The 18,438-nt window shown below is 36.7% G+C and overlaps 1 protein-coding gene across 1 annotated transcript in view; it reads left to right on the forward strand.

Moving 5' to 3' along the window:
* Nucleotides 1-18,438, forward strand: part of SHQ1 (SHQ1, H/ACA ribonucleoprotein assembly factor) — a 110,006-nt gene that overhangs the window by 50,015 nt on the left and 41,553 nt on the right. The window contains exon 10 of the mRNA XM_008588523.1: nt 9,640-9,760. Within this exon, the coding sequence (XP_008586745.1) occupies nt 9,640-9,760 (121 nt within the window). The remainder of the gene's footprint in view (nt 1-9,639; nt 9,761-18,438) is intronic.

An 18,438-nucleotide genomic window follows, 5' to 3' on the forward strand; every position in this document is an offset into this window, starting at 1 on the left:
TTATTAACCAGCTCTAGGAGTTTTTTGATAGAGTCTATAGGTTTTTCTATATATAGTATCATGTCATCTGCAAATAGGGAAAGTTTGACTTCATCTTCTCCAATCTGGATTCCCTTTATTTCTTTCTCTTGCCTGATTGCTCTAGCTAGTACCTCCAGTACTATGCTGAATAGAAGTGGTGAGAGTGGACATCCTTGTCTTGTTCCTGTCCTTGTGGGGAAGGCCTTCAATTTTTCCCCAGAGTAATACTGGTACTGGTGGGCTTGTCATAAATGGCTTTTGTTGTGTTAAGATAATTTCCTTCTATACCTAATTTGTTGCGAGTCTTTATCATGAAGGAATGTTGAGTTTTGTCAAATGCTTTTTCAGCATCTATTGAGACAATCATATGATCTTTGTCCTTGAGCTTGTTGATGTGATATATCACATTTATTGACTTTCATATGTTGAACCATCCTTGCATCCCTGGGATGAATTCCACTCGATCAGAGTGTATACTTTTTTTAATATGTTGCTGTATTCTAATTGCTAATATATCTTTTTTTTTTTTTTTTTGTCCTTTTTGAGACCGGCCGCACCGCGCTCAGCCAGTGAGTGCTGTGAGCGCACCGGTCATCCCTATATAGGATCCGAACCTGCAGCGGGAGCGCTGCTGCGTTCCCAGCGCCGCACTCTCCCGAGTGCACCACGGGCTCGGCCCATAATTGCTAATATTTTGTTGAGGATTTTAGCATCTAGGTTCATCATGGATACTGGCCTGTAATTTTCTTTTTTTGTTGTGTCTTTATCTGGTTTTGGTATCAGAGTTATGTTGGCCTCATAGAATGAGTTTGGGAGAGCAGAGTCTGTTTCAATCATTTGGAACAGTGTCATGAGAATTGGTATTAACTCCTTTTAAAAGTTTGATAGAATTCAGCTGTAAAGCCATCGGACCCAGGTTTTTTTTTTGTTGGAAGATTGCTAATTACCGCTTCAATCTCTTTGCTTATTATTGGTCTGTTCAGGTTTCCTATCTCTTCTTGGTTCAGTCTTGGTTATTTTCTATGTGTCTAGAAACTTATCCATATCTTCCATATTTTCAAATTTGTTGTCATACAGTTGTTTATAATAGTCTCTAATGATTCTTTGTATCTCTGTGGTGTCAGTTGTAATGCCTCCTTTTTCATTTCTGATTTTTGTTATTTGGGTCTTCCTTTTTGTTAATCTAGTTAATGGTGTGTCTATTATGTTTATCTTCTCAAAAAACCAACTTTTAGTTTTGTTAATCTTTTCTACTGTTTTTTGGGTTTCTATATCATTCAGTTCTGCTCTGATCTTAATTATTTCATTCCATCTACTTCCTTTAGGTGTGGATTGTTGTTGTTTTACAAGTTCTTTGAGGCATAGTGTTAGGTTGTTTATTTGAAGTCTTTCCATTTTTTTGATGTGAGCATTTACTGAAATAAAATTGCCTCTTAGTACTGCTTTTGCAGTATCCCACAAATGTTGGTATGATGTGTCTTTGTTTTCATTAGTTTCTAGAAATTTTTTGATTTCCTGTTTCATTTCTTTTTGGACCCATAGGTCATTCAGGAGCCTATTATTTATTTTCCATGTATTTGTATATCTTCTAGCATTTCGCTTATTGTTTATCTCCAGTTTTAGTCCTTTGTGGTCTGAAAAGATTGTTGGAATGATTTCAGTTTTTAAAAATTTGCTGAGACTAGATTTGTGGCCTAATATGTGGTCTATCCTGGAGAATGTACCATGAGCTGATGAGAAGAAAGTGTATTCTTTAGCTGTTGGGTGAAATGTTTTGTATATATCTGCCAAGTCCAGTTGGTCTAGGGTAGAGATTAAATGCTGTGTCTCTTTGTTGACTTGTTGCCTGGAAGACCTGTCCCATACAGAGAGAGGGGTGTTCAGATCACCTGCTATTAATGTATTAGGACCTATCTCCTTCTTTAGGTCTAAGAGTGTTTGCTTGATATATCTGGGTGCTCTGGTATTGGGTGCATACATGTTTATGATTGTTATGTCTTCTAGCTGGATAGTTCCCTTTATCATTATATAATGGCCTTCTTTGTCTTTCTTAATTTTTTTGGTTTAAAGTCTATTTTGTCCAATATAAGAATAGCTACTCCTGCTCATTTTTGGTTTCCATTTGCATCTTTTTCCATCCCTTCACTTTTAGTCTATGAGTGTCATTACAGGTAAGGTGGGTCTTTTAAAGACAGCATATACTTGGGTCTATCTTTTTAATCCAGTCAGTCTGTGTCTTTTGAATGGGGAGTTTAGTCCATTCACATTTATAGTAGTTATTGAGAAGTGTTGTTTAATTCCTATCATTTAATTGCTATTTAGGTAGTTTAAATATCTTTTGATCATTATTTCCCCTTTTATTTCTCTTCTTTAATGTGAGTTGGGGATTTAAGGTGGAATGGTTTAGCTTTTTTCTTTCTTGCTGGCATTTTTGTTTTAACTGTGGGTTTTGCTCTTTCTTGTGTATTCGTGATGATGGTCACCATTATTCAGATTCCAGATGAATGACTCCCTTGAGAATTTCTTGCAGGGCTGGTCGTGTGGTGGTGAACTCCCACAACTTTTGTTTGTCTGGGAAATACACTATTTGTCCCTTGTTTCTGAAGGAGAGCCTTGCTGGGTAAAGAATTCTTGGCTGGCAGGTTTTTTCTTTTAGTATTTTGAATATATCATTCCACTTTCTTCTGGCCTGTAGGGTTTTGATTGAGAAGTCTGCTGTTAGTTTGATGGGGGTTCCCCTATAAATGACCAGAGGCTTTTCTCTTGCTGCTTATAGAATTCTCTCTTTGCCTTTGGGCTTTGCAAATTTAACTATAATATGTCTTGGGGAGGATCTTTTTGCATTGAATCTGTTTGGGGACCTTTGAGCTTCCTGGATCTGAAGGTCTGTATCTCACCCTACACCTGGGAAGTTTTCTGTTACTATTTCCTTGCTTAGGTTTAATACTTTTTCCCTTCTCCTGCCCTTCAGGAATACCCACAATTTGGATTTTAGAGCACTTGAGATTATCTGATATCTCTCTTAGATTTTCCTCATTATTTTAAATTCTTTTTTCCTTTTTTTTTTGTCTGCCTATTTCAAAAAGACCATCTTCAAGCTCTGAAATTCTTTCTTCTGCTTGCTTTACCCTGCTGCTCAAGCTCTCAGTCATGTTTTTTATTTCGTTGAGTGAGTCTTTCATTTCTAGAAGGTCTGCTACACTCTTTTTTATGGTATTAATCTCTTTGTAGATTTTCTCCTTCATATTCTGGATGTTTTTTCTTGTTTCATTGTGTTCTCTAGTTGAGTCTTCCTTTATTTCTTCAAGTTTTCTTAAGATCATTACTCAAAATTCTATTCAGACATTTCAAGGATTCCCTGTTCCATGCAGTCTGACTTTGGGGCATTTCTGTATCCTTTTGGTGGTGTCATTTCTTCTTTATTGTTTGTACTTCTAGTGTTTTTTTGCTGATGCTTGGTCATTTGGTAGGGAGTTTGCTTCTATTACACTGAGGTTGGCTGTGGAGTGGTCTTGGTTGCTACTGCGTGGGGTGAACTGTCTTACTTGACAGTAGGTGTGGTGGTGGTTATGTTAAACCAACTTGGTTCCTGTTCGAGACTCTGTGGTCGTAGAATGAGCCCCTAATGTGTGGAGTTCTGCTGAGTCAAACTCGGTGGGTCAGATCCATAGACTGGTGCTCCCTCCTGGGTCTGAGGTGGGATGAGGGGTCACGTAGAGCCACGTGGTTCCGCTCGCTTGCTGGCACCGGCAGGCTCACCTGCGCGGTACCAGTTGGGGTGGCGGGGCGGGCCCTGGAGCTCCCCCCTGCCTGGGTCCAATGCAGTGGGTGAGGGGGCTGCATGGAGCCACACGGTTCCGCTGGCTGGCTGGCTGGCACTGGTGGGCTCAACCTGCAGTGTGTTTCTTATTACAACTCAAAAATGTAAGAGGTTAAATGGCATCTGAGGAATTTGAGGGTAAAAAAAATTACAAGGACTGAGAAGCTTTCTTAATGCTAAATTTAATGTTATGTGTTTATGTTAATTGTTAGGGACTCTATTCTACTTTCCAACATGGACTGATATTTAAGCAAATTACTCCACTTTAGTTCTTTTAATTTTGATTAATTTGACAATTTTTCTGGCCGCTTTTCTGGTCAAATGACTTACAAAAATTAACGTTAAGATAATTCATCAGATACCCTTTTTGATGATATGGTCTCATTAAAATCTCAGAATTCTAGCCAGGTACCTACTAAGTTATGTATTTTAAGATTATAGTAATGTTGGCATTTATTTTGAGATGATTTTACAAATAGAGACCAAGCAGTGCTTTCTTTCAGGTATTTTGAATAACCACCTCTTTTTTCCTTTATTTATGTATTTATTTTTGCTTCTTGTCTTTGTGTAGCTCAAAACTTTAAAGGGCAGAACTAGATACCCAGAAAACCACAGCCACATAGCAGCTGTAGTGCCCCAGTAGTTGAAAAGAAATTTGGCTCTTACTGTGTAGAGTTAGCAAGTTACCTTATTTTTCCTATGGTGGCAAAAACATCACTCTCTCATCATCCCCTAGAGATGGGAGCCATTTCTTAAGTGCCTTCAAGCATGAGCTGGTCTGTTATTGGAGATTATTGCCAAATCCGGTCTGCTAATAGGAGGATTTCAGATAGCCAATGGATTCTAATTTAGAACAGCTCAGTCTTTTCTTTGTTTTAAGATATATTAACCTGAGATGCTACATCTGTCCAGATAGGAAAGCACATTGTTCTTAGTTTACCTTCCTTTCAAAGGAAAGCTGTAGAAAGTTTCCATCAGAGGAAAGCTAGAAGATGTATTAAATCTTGTTTACTGCATACCTGCTTGTTACTGTTGTCCATATTTTCTTTATGTTGTCATTATGTTTCTCTGTGTTATTGGATAATCATTTCCCTGAAGTAAAACATTCATGCCCCTTGTCATTTATAATACCAGGATACTAGTATTAAAATGTCTTCATGAGTGAACAGATCTTTAGTCTCAGAGCCATTCTTCCATGAATAGGGTTGGCATATCCAACCAAGTCAATCTTAGAGAATCCCTAACTCTTGGGGGATTTAACATCCTGGAGAGAGCTTCCTGAAGTGGAAATAGTTACCGTGGTTACTGTGCAAGATACTGTCTTTTTTTCTGCTTTGGACCAGGTAGTGAACTGCCTTAAAATGGTCACTTTCCTGCAGTGCCTTTGAGCAGAAATAATTCTCTTGGATTTAGGCCTTAGCAGTTTTTTATGCCCATATGATTTGTGATGAGCCCACAACTGGATAGAGCCCCACAGGCGCCAGGTACTTTGAGTCCCCTTAGGCTTCTGGCCATTGGCCATGTGACAGCCTGGAGGAGGGCCAGTTTTTTCCTTTGTTCATTGCTTCTAGATAAGTGGTTGAGGAACTGATAGAGCAGTCATACAAAAGAGACTTTAAAAAGAAACAACAACAAAAAAACCCAGCCACATGCTTGTGAGTTTTCTGGCTGTGATGCTGTAAAGATCTATGGTGACTTAGAACAAAAGAGATCAAGTATGACCTCAGGGTGCCAGTACATATTGTTGGGGGAGGGTGTTTATAATGTGCTTTTTGTTTAGAGTGTCTTTTACCACATTTGTCACATAGTATACTGTGAAAATAGTTTGAGTAAGGCTTCCAATTAAAACACAGCTTTTGACAAGAGCACATAACTGAGCACTGCCTTGCATGTGATTTTTTAAAAATTACCTGACCTAAATATTGCTTCTCAGCTGATTGAAAATATAATTTAATTAAATTAATTAATTAATTTATTTATTGTAAAAGATGACTGGTAAGGGGATCTCAACCCTTGACTTGGTGTAATCAGCACGACGCTCTCCCAAATGAGCCACAGGCTGGCCCTAAAAATATAATTTTAAATGTGAACTAAAATTTGTTACATTCATTTGTCAGTATTTCAGGGGTTGACTGTGTAGTCAAGTATGTCTTTTTGTTAATGTTTCTTGTGGACAATGTTGAAAATAAAGTGTGAAGAAACAATTGTACTCCCATATATAGAACAATGCTGAGCACATGACAGGCTCTTACGTATTTGTTCAATGAATGTAGAGACATACTATTAATATCATTTCGGTATATATATATGTTTAGGATTTTTTTTTATGTGTATTTGTCTTTTTTAAAAATAAAATAGAGATCAGAACATGCAAATGAAATGTGCAATTTCCTCTTTAAATTAAAAATATTTTTTGACATTTTTGTTATTACATTTTTTTATTCATTTTTATTTTGACATTTCTTTTTATTATTCATTTTTATTTTGACTTTTTTTTAATTATTCATTTTATTTTGACATTTCTTTTCATGAGTATTCGTCTATTATTCTTTTGTGATAGCTAGAAGATTTGAATTTGCCTGTGGCCCTTGGCAAGAGGGCAGCCTTACTGTAGGCATGTCTGCTAAATGAAGCTGCATAATTTTGTTTGGTAATTGCTGCTATGGATCCTCATTAAATATGTGACCTTAACTCTGTACTCTTCTTCATAAAAATCTCTGGAGTAGAGTCTTTTATCCCTCCTGCCCACCCTGGAGTTTAGGCCTTTTCACTCTGACTGCATTCATCTCTTCCTCCCTCTTACAGTGTGACTTCTACCAAATTCACCTGCTTACTCTATTTCCCTACATGAACCATCTGCTTTAGTCAAATGGTTTTCTCCATATACTGCATTTCCTGTTAACCTGCTTATATTAGTAAAGTCCTGGATCTTGACAGGCAGTATTCTGGGGGTGTTACACTGTAGGGAAACTTATTCAAGTTACAAGTGAAGTTTGTTTTTCTGGTAAAGACCTATGATTGACTTTTAAAACTTTTAGTTAGTAGTTATCATAAACCTAAACTAACTCCTTTTCTCTGCTTGCAGTGACAGTTGTCTTCTCTGTGGCAACTAAAACTGTTCAAAAAAGTCTTACAAGTTAGTTAATTCTTTCTTGATTCTTTGAATAATGTGGATAAAATAGTTTCATCACATCTGTGAATTTTGATTATATTTTCTCCTTTCATCAAACTCTGCCAAACACTACCTACTTTGTAACTAAAATAGACCTGTGCTGGGGGGAATTCACACTAATCCTTTGACATAGTTAACCTGGGCCACTTAGATAAATCATAGCTATGACCTTGACTTAACTTAATGAACTTGACATCTTGTAGTTTTAGGCCTATTGTTTATTTCTCTTAACCAGTCTAGTCTGTCTTTTTTGGCATTCTTCCCATCTGCACATGAGGGAGCCACATAAATAGTTAACATTTTTTAAAAAGGCATGGGCTCTGTTTTCAAGGACTTATTACCTACTTAGCTCTTGAATAATGAAAATGCTCTGATATAGACTAAATGAGCCAAGAACATACAGGTAGCATGGCATGGTGGATAGTCTCTGGAGCTAGTAAGATCAGGATTTTGATCCTGGTCCCTCAACTCAATGGCACTGTGAGTATCCGTCCTGGAGCCTCGGGTTCTTCTTCTGTGAAGTGATGGCGGGGAGGGGGGGTTATGGGAAGGGATGGCTGAATTTCTTTTTCATTTCTTTCCTTTGCAGGGTTTAGTAAAGGATCATAAGGACTAGGGAAGTCAGCCTGGAACCAAGACTTGAGCTACACTTTGCCAGCAGGCTAGGTTGAGTGGAGAAGAAAAGGGAGCCATTTGACCAAAGGCATGTAAACAAGTTCATAGAGAGGCTTGAAAGCATCTGCAAGGAGGGGACTCAGTGAAAGCTATGCATTAAAAAAATGTGTGTTAGAAGGGTGAGGCAGGAATCTGAAAGACGGGGGAGAAGATTCTTAAAATCTAGGCACAAGATGGTGAGAGTGTGGAAGAGGATAGTTGCTCAGGTGGAGAAAGGGCAGATATAAGGAGCCTTTCCAGGGAAAAATTATCAGTATTTTTGGGTGTGAGGCTGTGGGATGAAAGAAATTACAGGGGTCTAAGCTGGGCCATTACTGTGCCATTCATTCGTTCATTCATTCAGAAAACACTTAAATTGAAAACCTGCTGCAAGATTCTGTTCTAGGTATTAGGGATTAACCACTAAATGAAACAGAAGTCCCTGATCTTTTCGAAATCTACTTTCTAGTGTTAATTATGTTTAAAAAACTTAGTGGCAGCAATTTTGGGATCTTGAGATGTCATCATATAGGTCATGATCTAAAAGTCAAATGGGAAGTGTTGAAAGCACATCCAATGTCTTCATGAAATCAATACAGTATTTTCTTGTTTCAGAACTGTAAAAACAAGAGTAAAACTGTTAAATTGAAAATGCTGTATTTCACAGGTCAAAGGAAGTGGTACTACTCTAGATTTAGTATTTTGCCTCATAGTTAATAAATTACAGGGAATGTCATGAAGTTTAGAACACCTAGGAAATTGTTGAGTTGTAAAGGTTGTTTTTGTAGACTTTGGTTAGATTAAAATTAGGTTCATTTAACTACCCAGAGGAAGTAATTATGTTGAACAAGGCTTTTTTTTGGAGTGATTTTTGTCAATTTATTTCTGAAGTAGTACTATGATACTTTAATTTTCAATCTGAGTTTTCTTCATTTTAAGGTGAAAAAAATTTGTTAGTACAGGTTGAGTATCCCTTATCTGGAAATCCGAATCTGAAATGATCCAAAATCTGAAACTTTTCAAGTGCCAATGTGATGCTCAAAGGAAATGCTCATTGGAGCATTTTAGATTTCAGATTTTTGGATTAGGGATGCTCAACTGGTATGTGTTCTGCAAATATTCCGAAAAAATCTGAAATCCAAAACATTTCTGGTCCCAAGCATTTTGATAAGGAATACTGAGCATGTACTAGGTAATTCTCTGATGAAAAATACTGATGTAAGAAATAAAGAAGTTTGGAAATTAAAATATTTTTCATGTTTTTATTACTTTTTATTGTACATGTTTCTGGAGTACAGTTTGTTTCAGTACATGCATATATTGTATAATGATCCAATTGGAATAGTTAGCATATCAAGCACCTAAATATTTATGATTTCTTTGTGATTATAACATTGAAGATATTGTCCCTCTAGAGCACCAGAACTTATTCCTCCTATGTAACTGTAATGTTGTAACTTTGTGCTGGTCTCTCTTCTCCGCTCCCTTTCCCTGCCACTGGTAATCACTGTTCTACCTCTGTTTCTTTCTTTTTTTCTTTTTAATTTATTTTTTTTTATTGACCCATGATATTTTGTATATATTTATGGAGTACAAGTCACGTTATTTTGAAAGCTTGAATTGGAAGAACATTATCTAATTAAAATTATGATGCATTTAAATATTCATTTAGTTTAGAAAACTTTCCTACCAATCATTTAATTGATTTAGTAGTATTTCATAACATTTTTGTAATAACCACAATTATTCAGGTATAGCAGTAGAGTATAAAGATTATTCATAATTCTTAAGGAAAGAAATAAAGGAATTTGAACCTAATCGGAGTGATAAGTTTTCATGTAGTAAAAGTATTAAATATTAAAGGATATTAAAAATATTCTTAAGAAATGATTAAAACTCTCAGTATCTGAATTGCTGTTAAAAAATCTGATTATTTTTTAAAGGGTGATTGATGTTTTTAAAATTTCCTCAGGTAAAAGTGCAGTTTTAAAGTGTCTCCTGGATATTCACAAAATTTTTCAGGAAGATGACCCAGCCTACATCCTAAACGATCTCTACATCTCAGACTACTGTGTGTGGATTCAGAAAGCCAAGTAAGTTTTGAGTCACTTATAAATTTATAGATGCTTATATTTCTGAAACATCTTTTTATCCAGGAGGTAGAAAATTAAATAACCTGTAAAATATGTTTTAATGAGAGAGAAACCCATATAACTACCAAATACATGAGAAGTAACTGGATTCATATGGGGAGCTTGGTGAATTTACTTAGGGAGGGAGTGGCAGAGGGTGAAAAATTAATCTTATTATAAAAAATTGATATTGGTACAGCATGACAAATAAGATTTAAAACAGACAGTTTTGAGTATTCATTGTTATAGACTGTCCAATATGAACTATCAAAACTGGGTATCTGAACCTGTACCTATAATTTACTTACAGTGGAGTGTAAGTGTGTGTATATGTATATGTGCTCGTGTTTATATATGTAGACATCACAGGATGCAAACCTAATCAAATCTAATCCAAACAAGAGCTGTTTATTCATTGACTATCCACAGGGTTATAGAGTTTATACTTCAAAGTATAAAAAATAGGGCCGAGCACATGGTGCACTCGGGAGAGTGCGGTGCTGGGAGCTCGGCAGCGCTCCCGCCTTATTCATTGACTATCCACAGGGTTATAGAGTTTATACTTCAAAGTATAAAAAATAGGGCCGGGCACATGGTGCACTCGGGAGAGTGCGGTGCTGGGAGCTCGGCAGCGCTCCCGCTGCGGGTTTGGATCCTATATAGGGATGGCCGGTACGCTCACTGGCAGAGCGCAGTGCGGCCAGTCTCAAAAAGGACAAAAACAAAAAACAAACAAACAAAGAAAACAAAGTATAAAAAATAGGGCCGAGCACATGGTGCACTCGGGAGAGTGCGGTGCTGGGAGCTCGGCAGCGCTCCCGCTGCGGGTTTGGATCCTATATAGGGATGGCCGGTACGCTCACTGGCAGAGCGCAGTGCGGCCAGTCTCAAAAAGGACAAAAACAAAAAACAAACAAACAAAAAAAACAAAGTATAAAAAATACAGTCTTTAGAACCTAGTAGCATGATTCTTGATAACACATGTATCAAAGGATCTGAATACTAACAAATGGGCTTCAGCACTTGGTATGTAAAATTCTTAAAAAGTGTTTATCAGTGCTTCATTCAAGGAAACATAATAGCTTAACTATTAAGTTTAAAAATGCAGTGAATTTTTATTTTGTGAAGGAGTTCTGTAGATCTGATTCTTACTAGACATGGCCAAATTATCCATTTCAGTAGCAAGAGGCTATTAATTGAGATCATACAAAGAGAGCTTTTGTTTGGAATGATTCCTAGGTTTTGTAGAGAGTGATGGCACAATATCAATTGTAACTTAGAAGCAAAATAATCATATTTTTACTATTGTGGCATTTTTACTGTGATTGTTAAATAAATGCTTTAGTGTGAGCCTCAATGCCTGTTTTGAACTAGTCATTATATAGAATTTATTTCTGATTTCTGTTCATGGTGAAGCAATTATATTGCAGAGTGAAATATGAAAAAAAAACTTGGGGCTATACCTGTTGTATGGAAAATGCTTAGGAATTGCTCAAGATAACAGCTAATAACATACAGCAGGTGGTGTCAGTGTTTGTGCTGGAGATCTAGATTTTGCCAGATGGAAAATTGAATCTTTAACCCCTGAGGTCATGATGGTATGTCATCACTTCATTTGATCCTCCTGCTAATTGAGCTTATCAAATACCCTGCTGCCATTTCCTGTTGTTACTTTAATTTTCATAATAAAATTAAATTGGAATACTCTATCTGTGTGAGTTTGGGGATTTTTGTTTTAAGGCTGAGGATTTTATAAACATGTAATGAGTATTGAGGTTTCTGCCAAGATACCATTTCTGCGAGTGCCTGTTTCTCTGTTTGTGACATTCCTTATCAACCAGAGGGAAGGTCATATTTCATTAAAGTAGGAGGATGTAGGCCCTCAAGTTGATGTGGCGAGTGTCAGACTTAATTTCTCTTTAAAAAAATATTTTCTCTTGGTTTTAAATTATGTGAATGAAGCAGAATTCTTAGGTTCTTAATAATTGTTATGATAATAGCAATTTTTTTTAAAGGGGTAATGTATTGGGGAGCAAGGTAGGAAGAGAGAAACCAGCAGGAACTCTTCAAGTTACTTTGTAGAAGTTGTTTTTTCAACTTTGCTGATTTGAACATAACTTTTCTTTCCCTAAATAAGCTGTATTTTTTTCACTTTATATATTAAATTTAACTCTAGCCCAGCTATATTTTTCCTCCCCCTTTGAAATAAAACATTTGTTCATTTATCTAATTTTATTAAAATTTTATCCTTAATTTTGCAAGTACAACGTGATTGAGCTTTCTAGTACCATCTATATGTGAACTTTCTTGGCTCTAAATTAATTATTCTACATCGTATGTCCATGATTTTCATAACTAATTTTTCTTCACCTTATACCTACTGGGTTTTTTTCTGTATAGTTTATCAATGAAATCTAGCCCCTTGTTTTTATGTTTCAAATTAGTTCTGTATTTTCCTTTGTCTATATGTGATGTTTTTGATTATGATGATAAAAACTGTGTAAAATTTTATTTCAAATGCCAGACAAGGGCTAAATTCAGACTAGCACAGAGAACAGTGTTTCATTTTTACAGTCAGACATTTATTTTGCCAAAAACTTATTAGAATGTAGGTAGCCAAGTCATTCTTGTATTGAATTAATGAAGTTAGAGCAACAGTTATGATAAGTTCTGTTTTACTACTAGGTAATTATTTTTTCTTATGATATCTCTGTCTTATAAAGCATATTTGCAGATCTTAAAAACTGAAGCTCCTGGATTCTTATTCTGAGTTACACACTCTGCAAATTATTTTTCTGAAAAAGAGTGCTTTCTGCCATCCTTTACTTTGAGCCTCATTAGAAGTTTTGAGTGTATTTTCCACCGCAGCAAATGTTCCCTGAGTGGCAACATGAGAAAATGATTTGCTTGAGGTTATGGCTTATGAAAGATAGATCAGTAGTAGTGTCAGATCTGCTATTTCTAGATTTCTTACTTTACCACATACGCCACCTACATAACCAGTTGTCTTCACCCATGGGGTATTGAAGAAAAACAAAACGTAAAAATCTCTCCCTTCAGAGAGCCTTTCCCATAGGAAAAGGAATTAATGAATTATTTGTCTTTCTCATGCATGTTACCAAAGTGTGTGAGAGATGTTTTGAGAGGTCATTGGGCACATCTTGAACCTGCCTTATATTGTTGTAATCTAGGTACATATCTCTTTCCCCTCTAAAATTTTAAGTTCCATGCGAATGAGCACACTCAGTTCCTTGTGAACATGGTAAATTTTAGTTGAATTGAATAGTAACTATAGAGACGATTAAAGGAGCATTTTTTATTACTTAAGAAAAATTGTAGCACTTTAAAAAATATGACTTGGTGCTAACTTATTTTTCTTCAAAATTTCAGCTACATTCAATATAAGATCTCCCCTGATTCTTTGCTGGTGAGCTGCCATCATCAATAGCAGTGATAGTTCTTACCCTCTGAAAGTTTAGCAGTTTACACCCTTCTGTATAGGCTGGGAGGGAAAAGAATGAACTGTAATATGTTCCAGCTCTACTTTTCATTAGCCATATGACCTTAGCAAGTCACTTTATCACTTCATCTAATGCAACCAGTGTGAGGGAACTAAAAAAAGTTCATGGAAAGATTTATAGTATCTTTCAATTTTCTTTTTCCACAAACTTTTTGAAGTACCTTCATATGAGTATTTTAATATTTTCTCTAGTTATTCCCCAGTGCATTTTATTTTATTTTTTTATTTTTGTTTTTTATTGGTTTTGCTAATGTAAGAATAGAACCATCACAGTGGCTGAGTTCTATGACTCATTCATCCCAAGCTTATTCTAGTGGTAGGACCAAGAGTATACAGAGGTCTTTAGATCAGTGGAAATAATACTGCTCATATCATTTTGTAACCTCTTTATTTTTATGATAGTATCCATAAGTCATTTTTCTTTATAATGTAATAGTTATTACATGGTATTTTTTAAAGTAACTGATTTATTCCTCATTATAAAAGGACTATATGCCCACTGAAGAAAATCTGACATTAAAACTGTATGTTTTTAATGCATGATGCATTTTAAAATGAGAAGAGATCAAGTAGGGTATTCTTTTTTTTTTTTTCCCCTGCTTTTTAGCGTACTTTACCTCCTAAATGAAATATGACTTTTTGGACATTAATGTGGAAAGTTTGTAGAGGGAAATAACTCTGTCTCTAAATAGTTATCTCTTATTTGATAAATCCTGAACTTCAGTTTCCTCAGTTGTAAGTGAATTTCAGCACTGAAATCTTAAAATTTTAGAAAACCCAAGACCCTATCATTATTTTAGACTGCTTCAGTTGCTTTCTCTGTGTATGTCCTTATGTAAGGGATAGGGTTATGCACCTAAAAACAGCATAGATACATGTGTCGCTTCCTTTTGGCTGTCTCTTGTTCCTGGTTTCTGTGGAGGAAGGAGTATACCTCACATGCAGAGGTACATCATCAGCATTGAATGTAAAAGTGGAATAATATATTTTTCAACCACTAATTACTGAGCCCTACTATGTGCCAGGTGCTGGAGATACTCTGGTGAACAAGAGAGAGACTCCATCTTGAAGCTGATTTTTTAGTGGAAAATACAGATGTAAGCAGAATATTATGCGCTATCTCATTGCGGCTACTATGGGGAACTATGGGTTCTGTAGAAGCACCTAGGAGGACACGTAGCTGTGGAGAAAGCTCCCGGAGGAAGAGTTTAGACTGAGAGCTAAAAGACCGGTAGGAGTTGGTCAGATGCATTTGGGGAAGGGGGGATGAAGAGTATTTCAGACAATGGGGACAAAAGAATGTGGCCCTTTTGAAGGGCTTGGAAGCTCAGGATGGATAGATAATAATACCAAAACGCAGAGGAAAGAAATGAAGCTAGAGAGGTACATGTAGAGCCTTGGCTACCTGAAGATGTTTAGACTTTGTTCTGGGAAAGTGTGGAGCAACTGAAGAGTTTTAAGCTATGGAGTGTTTGAGTGATATGATGAGATTTGTGATCTGGGAAAATCCATCAGGTTACATTGTCATGGATGAATTAGGGTGGAGACTGAAAGGCTGGTTAGGAGGCATAGTAATCCAACAAAAAGGCAATCATAGCGTGATCCAGGGTAGGGAGAGTGGGGAAGGAGACTAGTGGTCAGATTTAAGAGGTAGGTGAGACACACTTAGTAATTGATTGGATGTGCAGGGAGAGAGAGAAGGGGAGGAGTCAAAGGTTAGGTCCAGCATTTGACTTAGCCATCTAACTGGGCTATTTAAGGTGCATTTGCTAAGTTTTAAAAATATCAGAGAGACTGTAGGTTGGGAGAGAAGATGAGAAGATTGGTTTGGGAAATGTTGATTTGAGTCCTGTAAGGAATTTCCATAAAGAGGTGGCCAGGAACATTTGGGTCACAGATGGGAAAGATGTATGGAGAGTTTGGACAAAGAAAGGGGTATGAATGAAATAGCAAAATGTAAAAAAAAGAAAAAGCTCTTTCGTTGCATAGTACTGTGTTACCCATATGAATATAATAATCAGGAGAGGACTCATTCCAGGCTAGGAAAATAGCATGCGGAGGAGTAGAAAAGGAAACATGTATGCAGCATGATGAACAGATTTCCTGGTTGTAGCTATGGTATATTGGAAGGGCAAGGATGGATATGAGACTTTTTACGTTTAGATCATTGTTTATCCTTCTAGTATTCCTTTATTGTTGAATAAGAAAATAAGAAGCCTGGGGCAGATTTCCTGGTTGTAGCTATGGTATATTGGAAGGGCAAGGATGGATATGAGACTTTTTACATTTAGATCATTGTTTATCCTTCTAGTATTCCTTTATTGTTGAATAAGAAAATAAGAAGCCTGGGTTCACAATGTTTGAGTAACAGGGCCAGATAAGAAATTCTCATTTCTTCATTGTGTGTGCTGGAGACTGTCAGTATTCTTAGAGTCAGTTGGTGTCTTTGTCCATTTTCTGTTGGTATAACAGAATACCTGAGACAGGGTAATTTGTAAGGGAAAGAGATTTATGTAGCTTGCAGTCTGGAGGCTGGGAGGTCCAAGATCAAGCGGCTGCATCTAGTCATCTAGTCAGCGTCTGGTGAGGGCCTCATGCTGTGTCATAACACAGAGGGGAAGGAGAAGCAGACATGCATGGGCAGAGAGGCAGAGGAGGCTGACCTGCTCTACAACAACCTGCTCTCTAAAGAACTAACCCAGTCTTGAGAGATAGACATTAATTTGTCTTAACTGCCTAATCACCTCTTAAAGGCCTTACCTCCTAACACTGTTACATTGGCAGTTGAATTTCATCATGAGTTTTGGCAGGGAAAAACCACATCCAAACTGTAGCAGTTGGTTATATAAGGGAAACTCACTCAGAATTCTTACAGTAGAAGTAAGGGCCTTTGTTAGGCGACTACAGGTTATCTTCAGGAATCCATGTGCTAGAAGTACAGTAGGGTTCCAGGAGCTCAAGTTATGAAATAGTGAGGCAGTTGGCTTGCTGCCTGGCACATGGTCTCCTGGGGTGATTCTTTCTGCAAGTCACTGCCAGTCTTCTCTCTCGATGCACATGGAGAAGGATGGCTACTTCACAGCTCTGGGTTTACATGTCTTTACTTTCATTACAGATGGACTAGAGTCCCTGTTTGTAATTTCAGGGAAGGGAGAATGTGATTGCCCCAGCATTGGTCAGTGTCTTTTCCTGCTCCAGTTGCCTTGGTCACAGTGGGGTGACAGAGTACCCCCTTAACCTGGAACACATGTGACCCCAGGGCCCACTTTGTTGGTAGTGAGAGGCATTTCTCAGACAAGAGTGTGGGTGGGGCATGCAGCCACCTCATGAGGGCATTGCTGTAATTCCTTAACACCATTTTGAGATGTAGCTGGAGGAGAGCCATGATAGTTCCCACCATGCATGTCACTGATATTCATAATCTGCAGTACTATTACAGGTGATTTCAGGGATCTGTTAATTTCAGGCATGCAAAGTGATAATCAGATACTCCAGGTGGTTTTACTTTTGTATGGGAAGTTATTCCTCTACCAAATGGTGAAATGTTAAGGGTTACATAGGCTGCTAATGATTAGCATGTAGAAATTTCAAGAAACAATTGTATATAATTTCAAGCAAGTTAAACCTTCCTTGATTTGAAATCATTCTTGGTAAGGTGCTTATTCTGGCCTCTGAAATTGCTCTTTAGTTTTACTGTTAATTAAATCCACAAATTCATCCTGGATGGAAGTGGGTTTTATCTCCATAAGAAAAGATTAGTACATGCCAATATCCATTCACTTGCATCCGTTTGGTGTGGTTTCATATAGAAAGGATTTACTTAGTGGTTCTTTACCTTATCACCAGTAGTTCAGCCATGCCCACTGGGGACTGTTGCTCTTCATTAAACTTCTCTTACGAGAAATGTGCCAATAAATCATAGGATTACGAATGTTCCTGCAGACTGAAGAGTAAAATAACCTTTTGTAAAGATATGAATGCTCCCTGTAACTAGATATATTGAGAGAACTAACGAAAGAATTACATATCTAAAAGTTAAAGTTTTGTGGGGGTTTTTTGTTGTTATTTATTATGGGTTTTTTAAAGTTTTATTTTATTTTTAACTGACACATAGTAATTGTACATATTTATAGGGTGTTTTATTTTCATTCGTAATTGCTATCCTACTTGGTTTTTTTAGATAAACTTTTTACTTTAGAATAATTTTATATTTACAGAAAAGTTGCAAAGATAGTAGAGAGAATTTCCATAACACCCAGTTTCCCCTATTATTAACATCTTACACTGGAATGGCATATTTGTCACAATTAATGAATCAGTATTGATACATTATTATTAACTAAAGTTTAGATTTTCTTAATTTTTATTTATGTCCTTCTTCTATGCCAGTAGACTACATTTTGTTTTGCTTTTACTAAGAACTGAACACAAATCAGTAACGCTCAGTTTCTTGGACATTTGATCATCGAAAAGCTTAAATGCTATTGAAAGGTAGTGACATATTATTAAGATATTTGGATACCAAGGAGCTTAGCACATACAAACATCCTAATAATCATGAATCTAGACCTTGAAAAAAACAGGTTTGGCATATTTGAAAATTTTTAGAAATTTGGAAACATTCATTTATCATTTTTACTTATACATGTACTGTGGGAATCATGATTATGATATATTGATAAAAATAGAAAAGGTTTGTAAAACTTAATTGGTCAAGTCTTCATATTTTCATATTAATTTTCTTGAGGTGGAGGAGGTTAGAGGAAGTGAGAATAGGAGTTCTTGTTTTAAGAAAAAGAAAGGAAGAAAGAAAAGATAACCATTTCAGAGATGAGTATGCACGGAAAGTGCCCTGCCTTTATCTCAGGAATATTGTGTGTATCAAGCCCATTTTGTAGCTGTGGCTGGATTAAACTTTGTCTATTCTTTCTTGTTTAGTCCCCGACACTTGGCTGCAGACTTCTCAGGTCCTTGGTTTTGGCTTACTGGAGCCACGACTTTTTACAGAGTGAGCAAATTGATATTTTCCTTCACCTCCCTGTTCTTGTGTATTTTTGTACCTCAAAGCTCTTTGGAGGATTTTCTTTGGAGGAGACCCACAGGATCAAGTGAGCTCGGG

The sequence above is a fragment of the Galeopterus variegatus genome, unplaced genomic scaffold, assembly GCF_000696425.1.
Source record: "Galeopterus variegatus unplaced genomic scaffold, G_variegatus-3.0.2 Scaffold4875, whole genome shotgun sequence".
Lineage (NCBI taxonomy): Eukaryota > Metazoa > Chordata > Mammalia > Dermoptera > Cynocephalidae > Galeopterus > Galeopterus variegatus.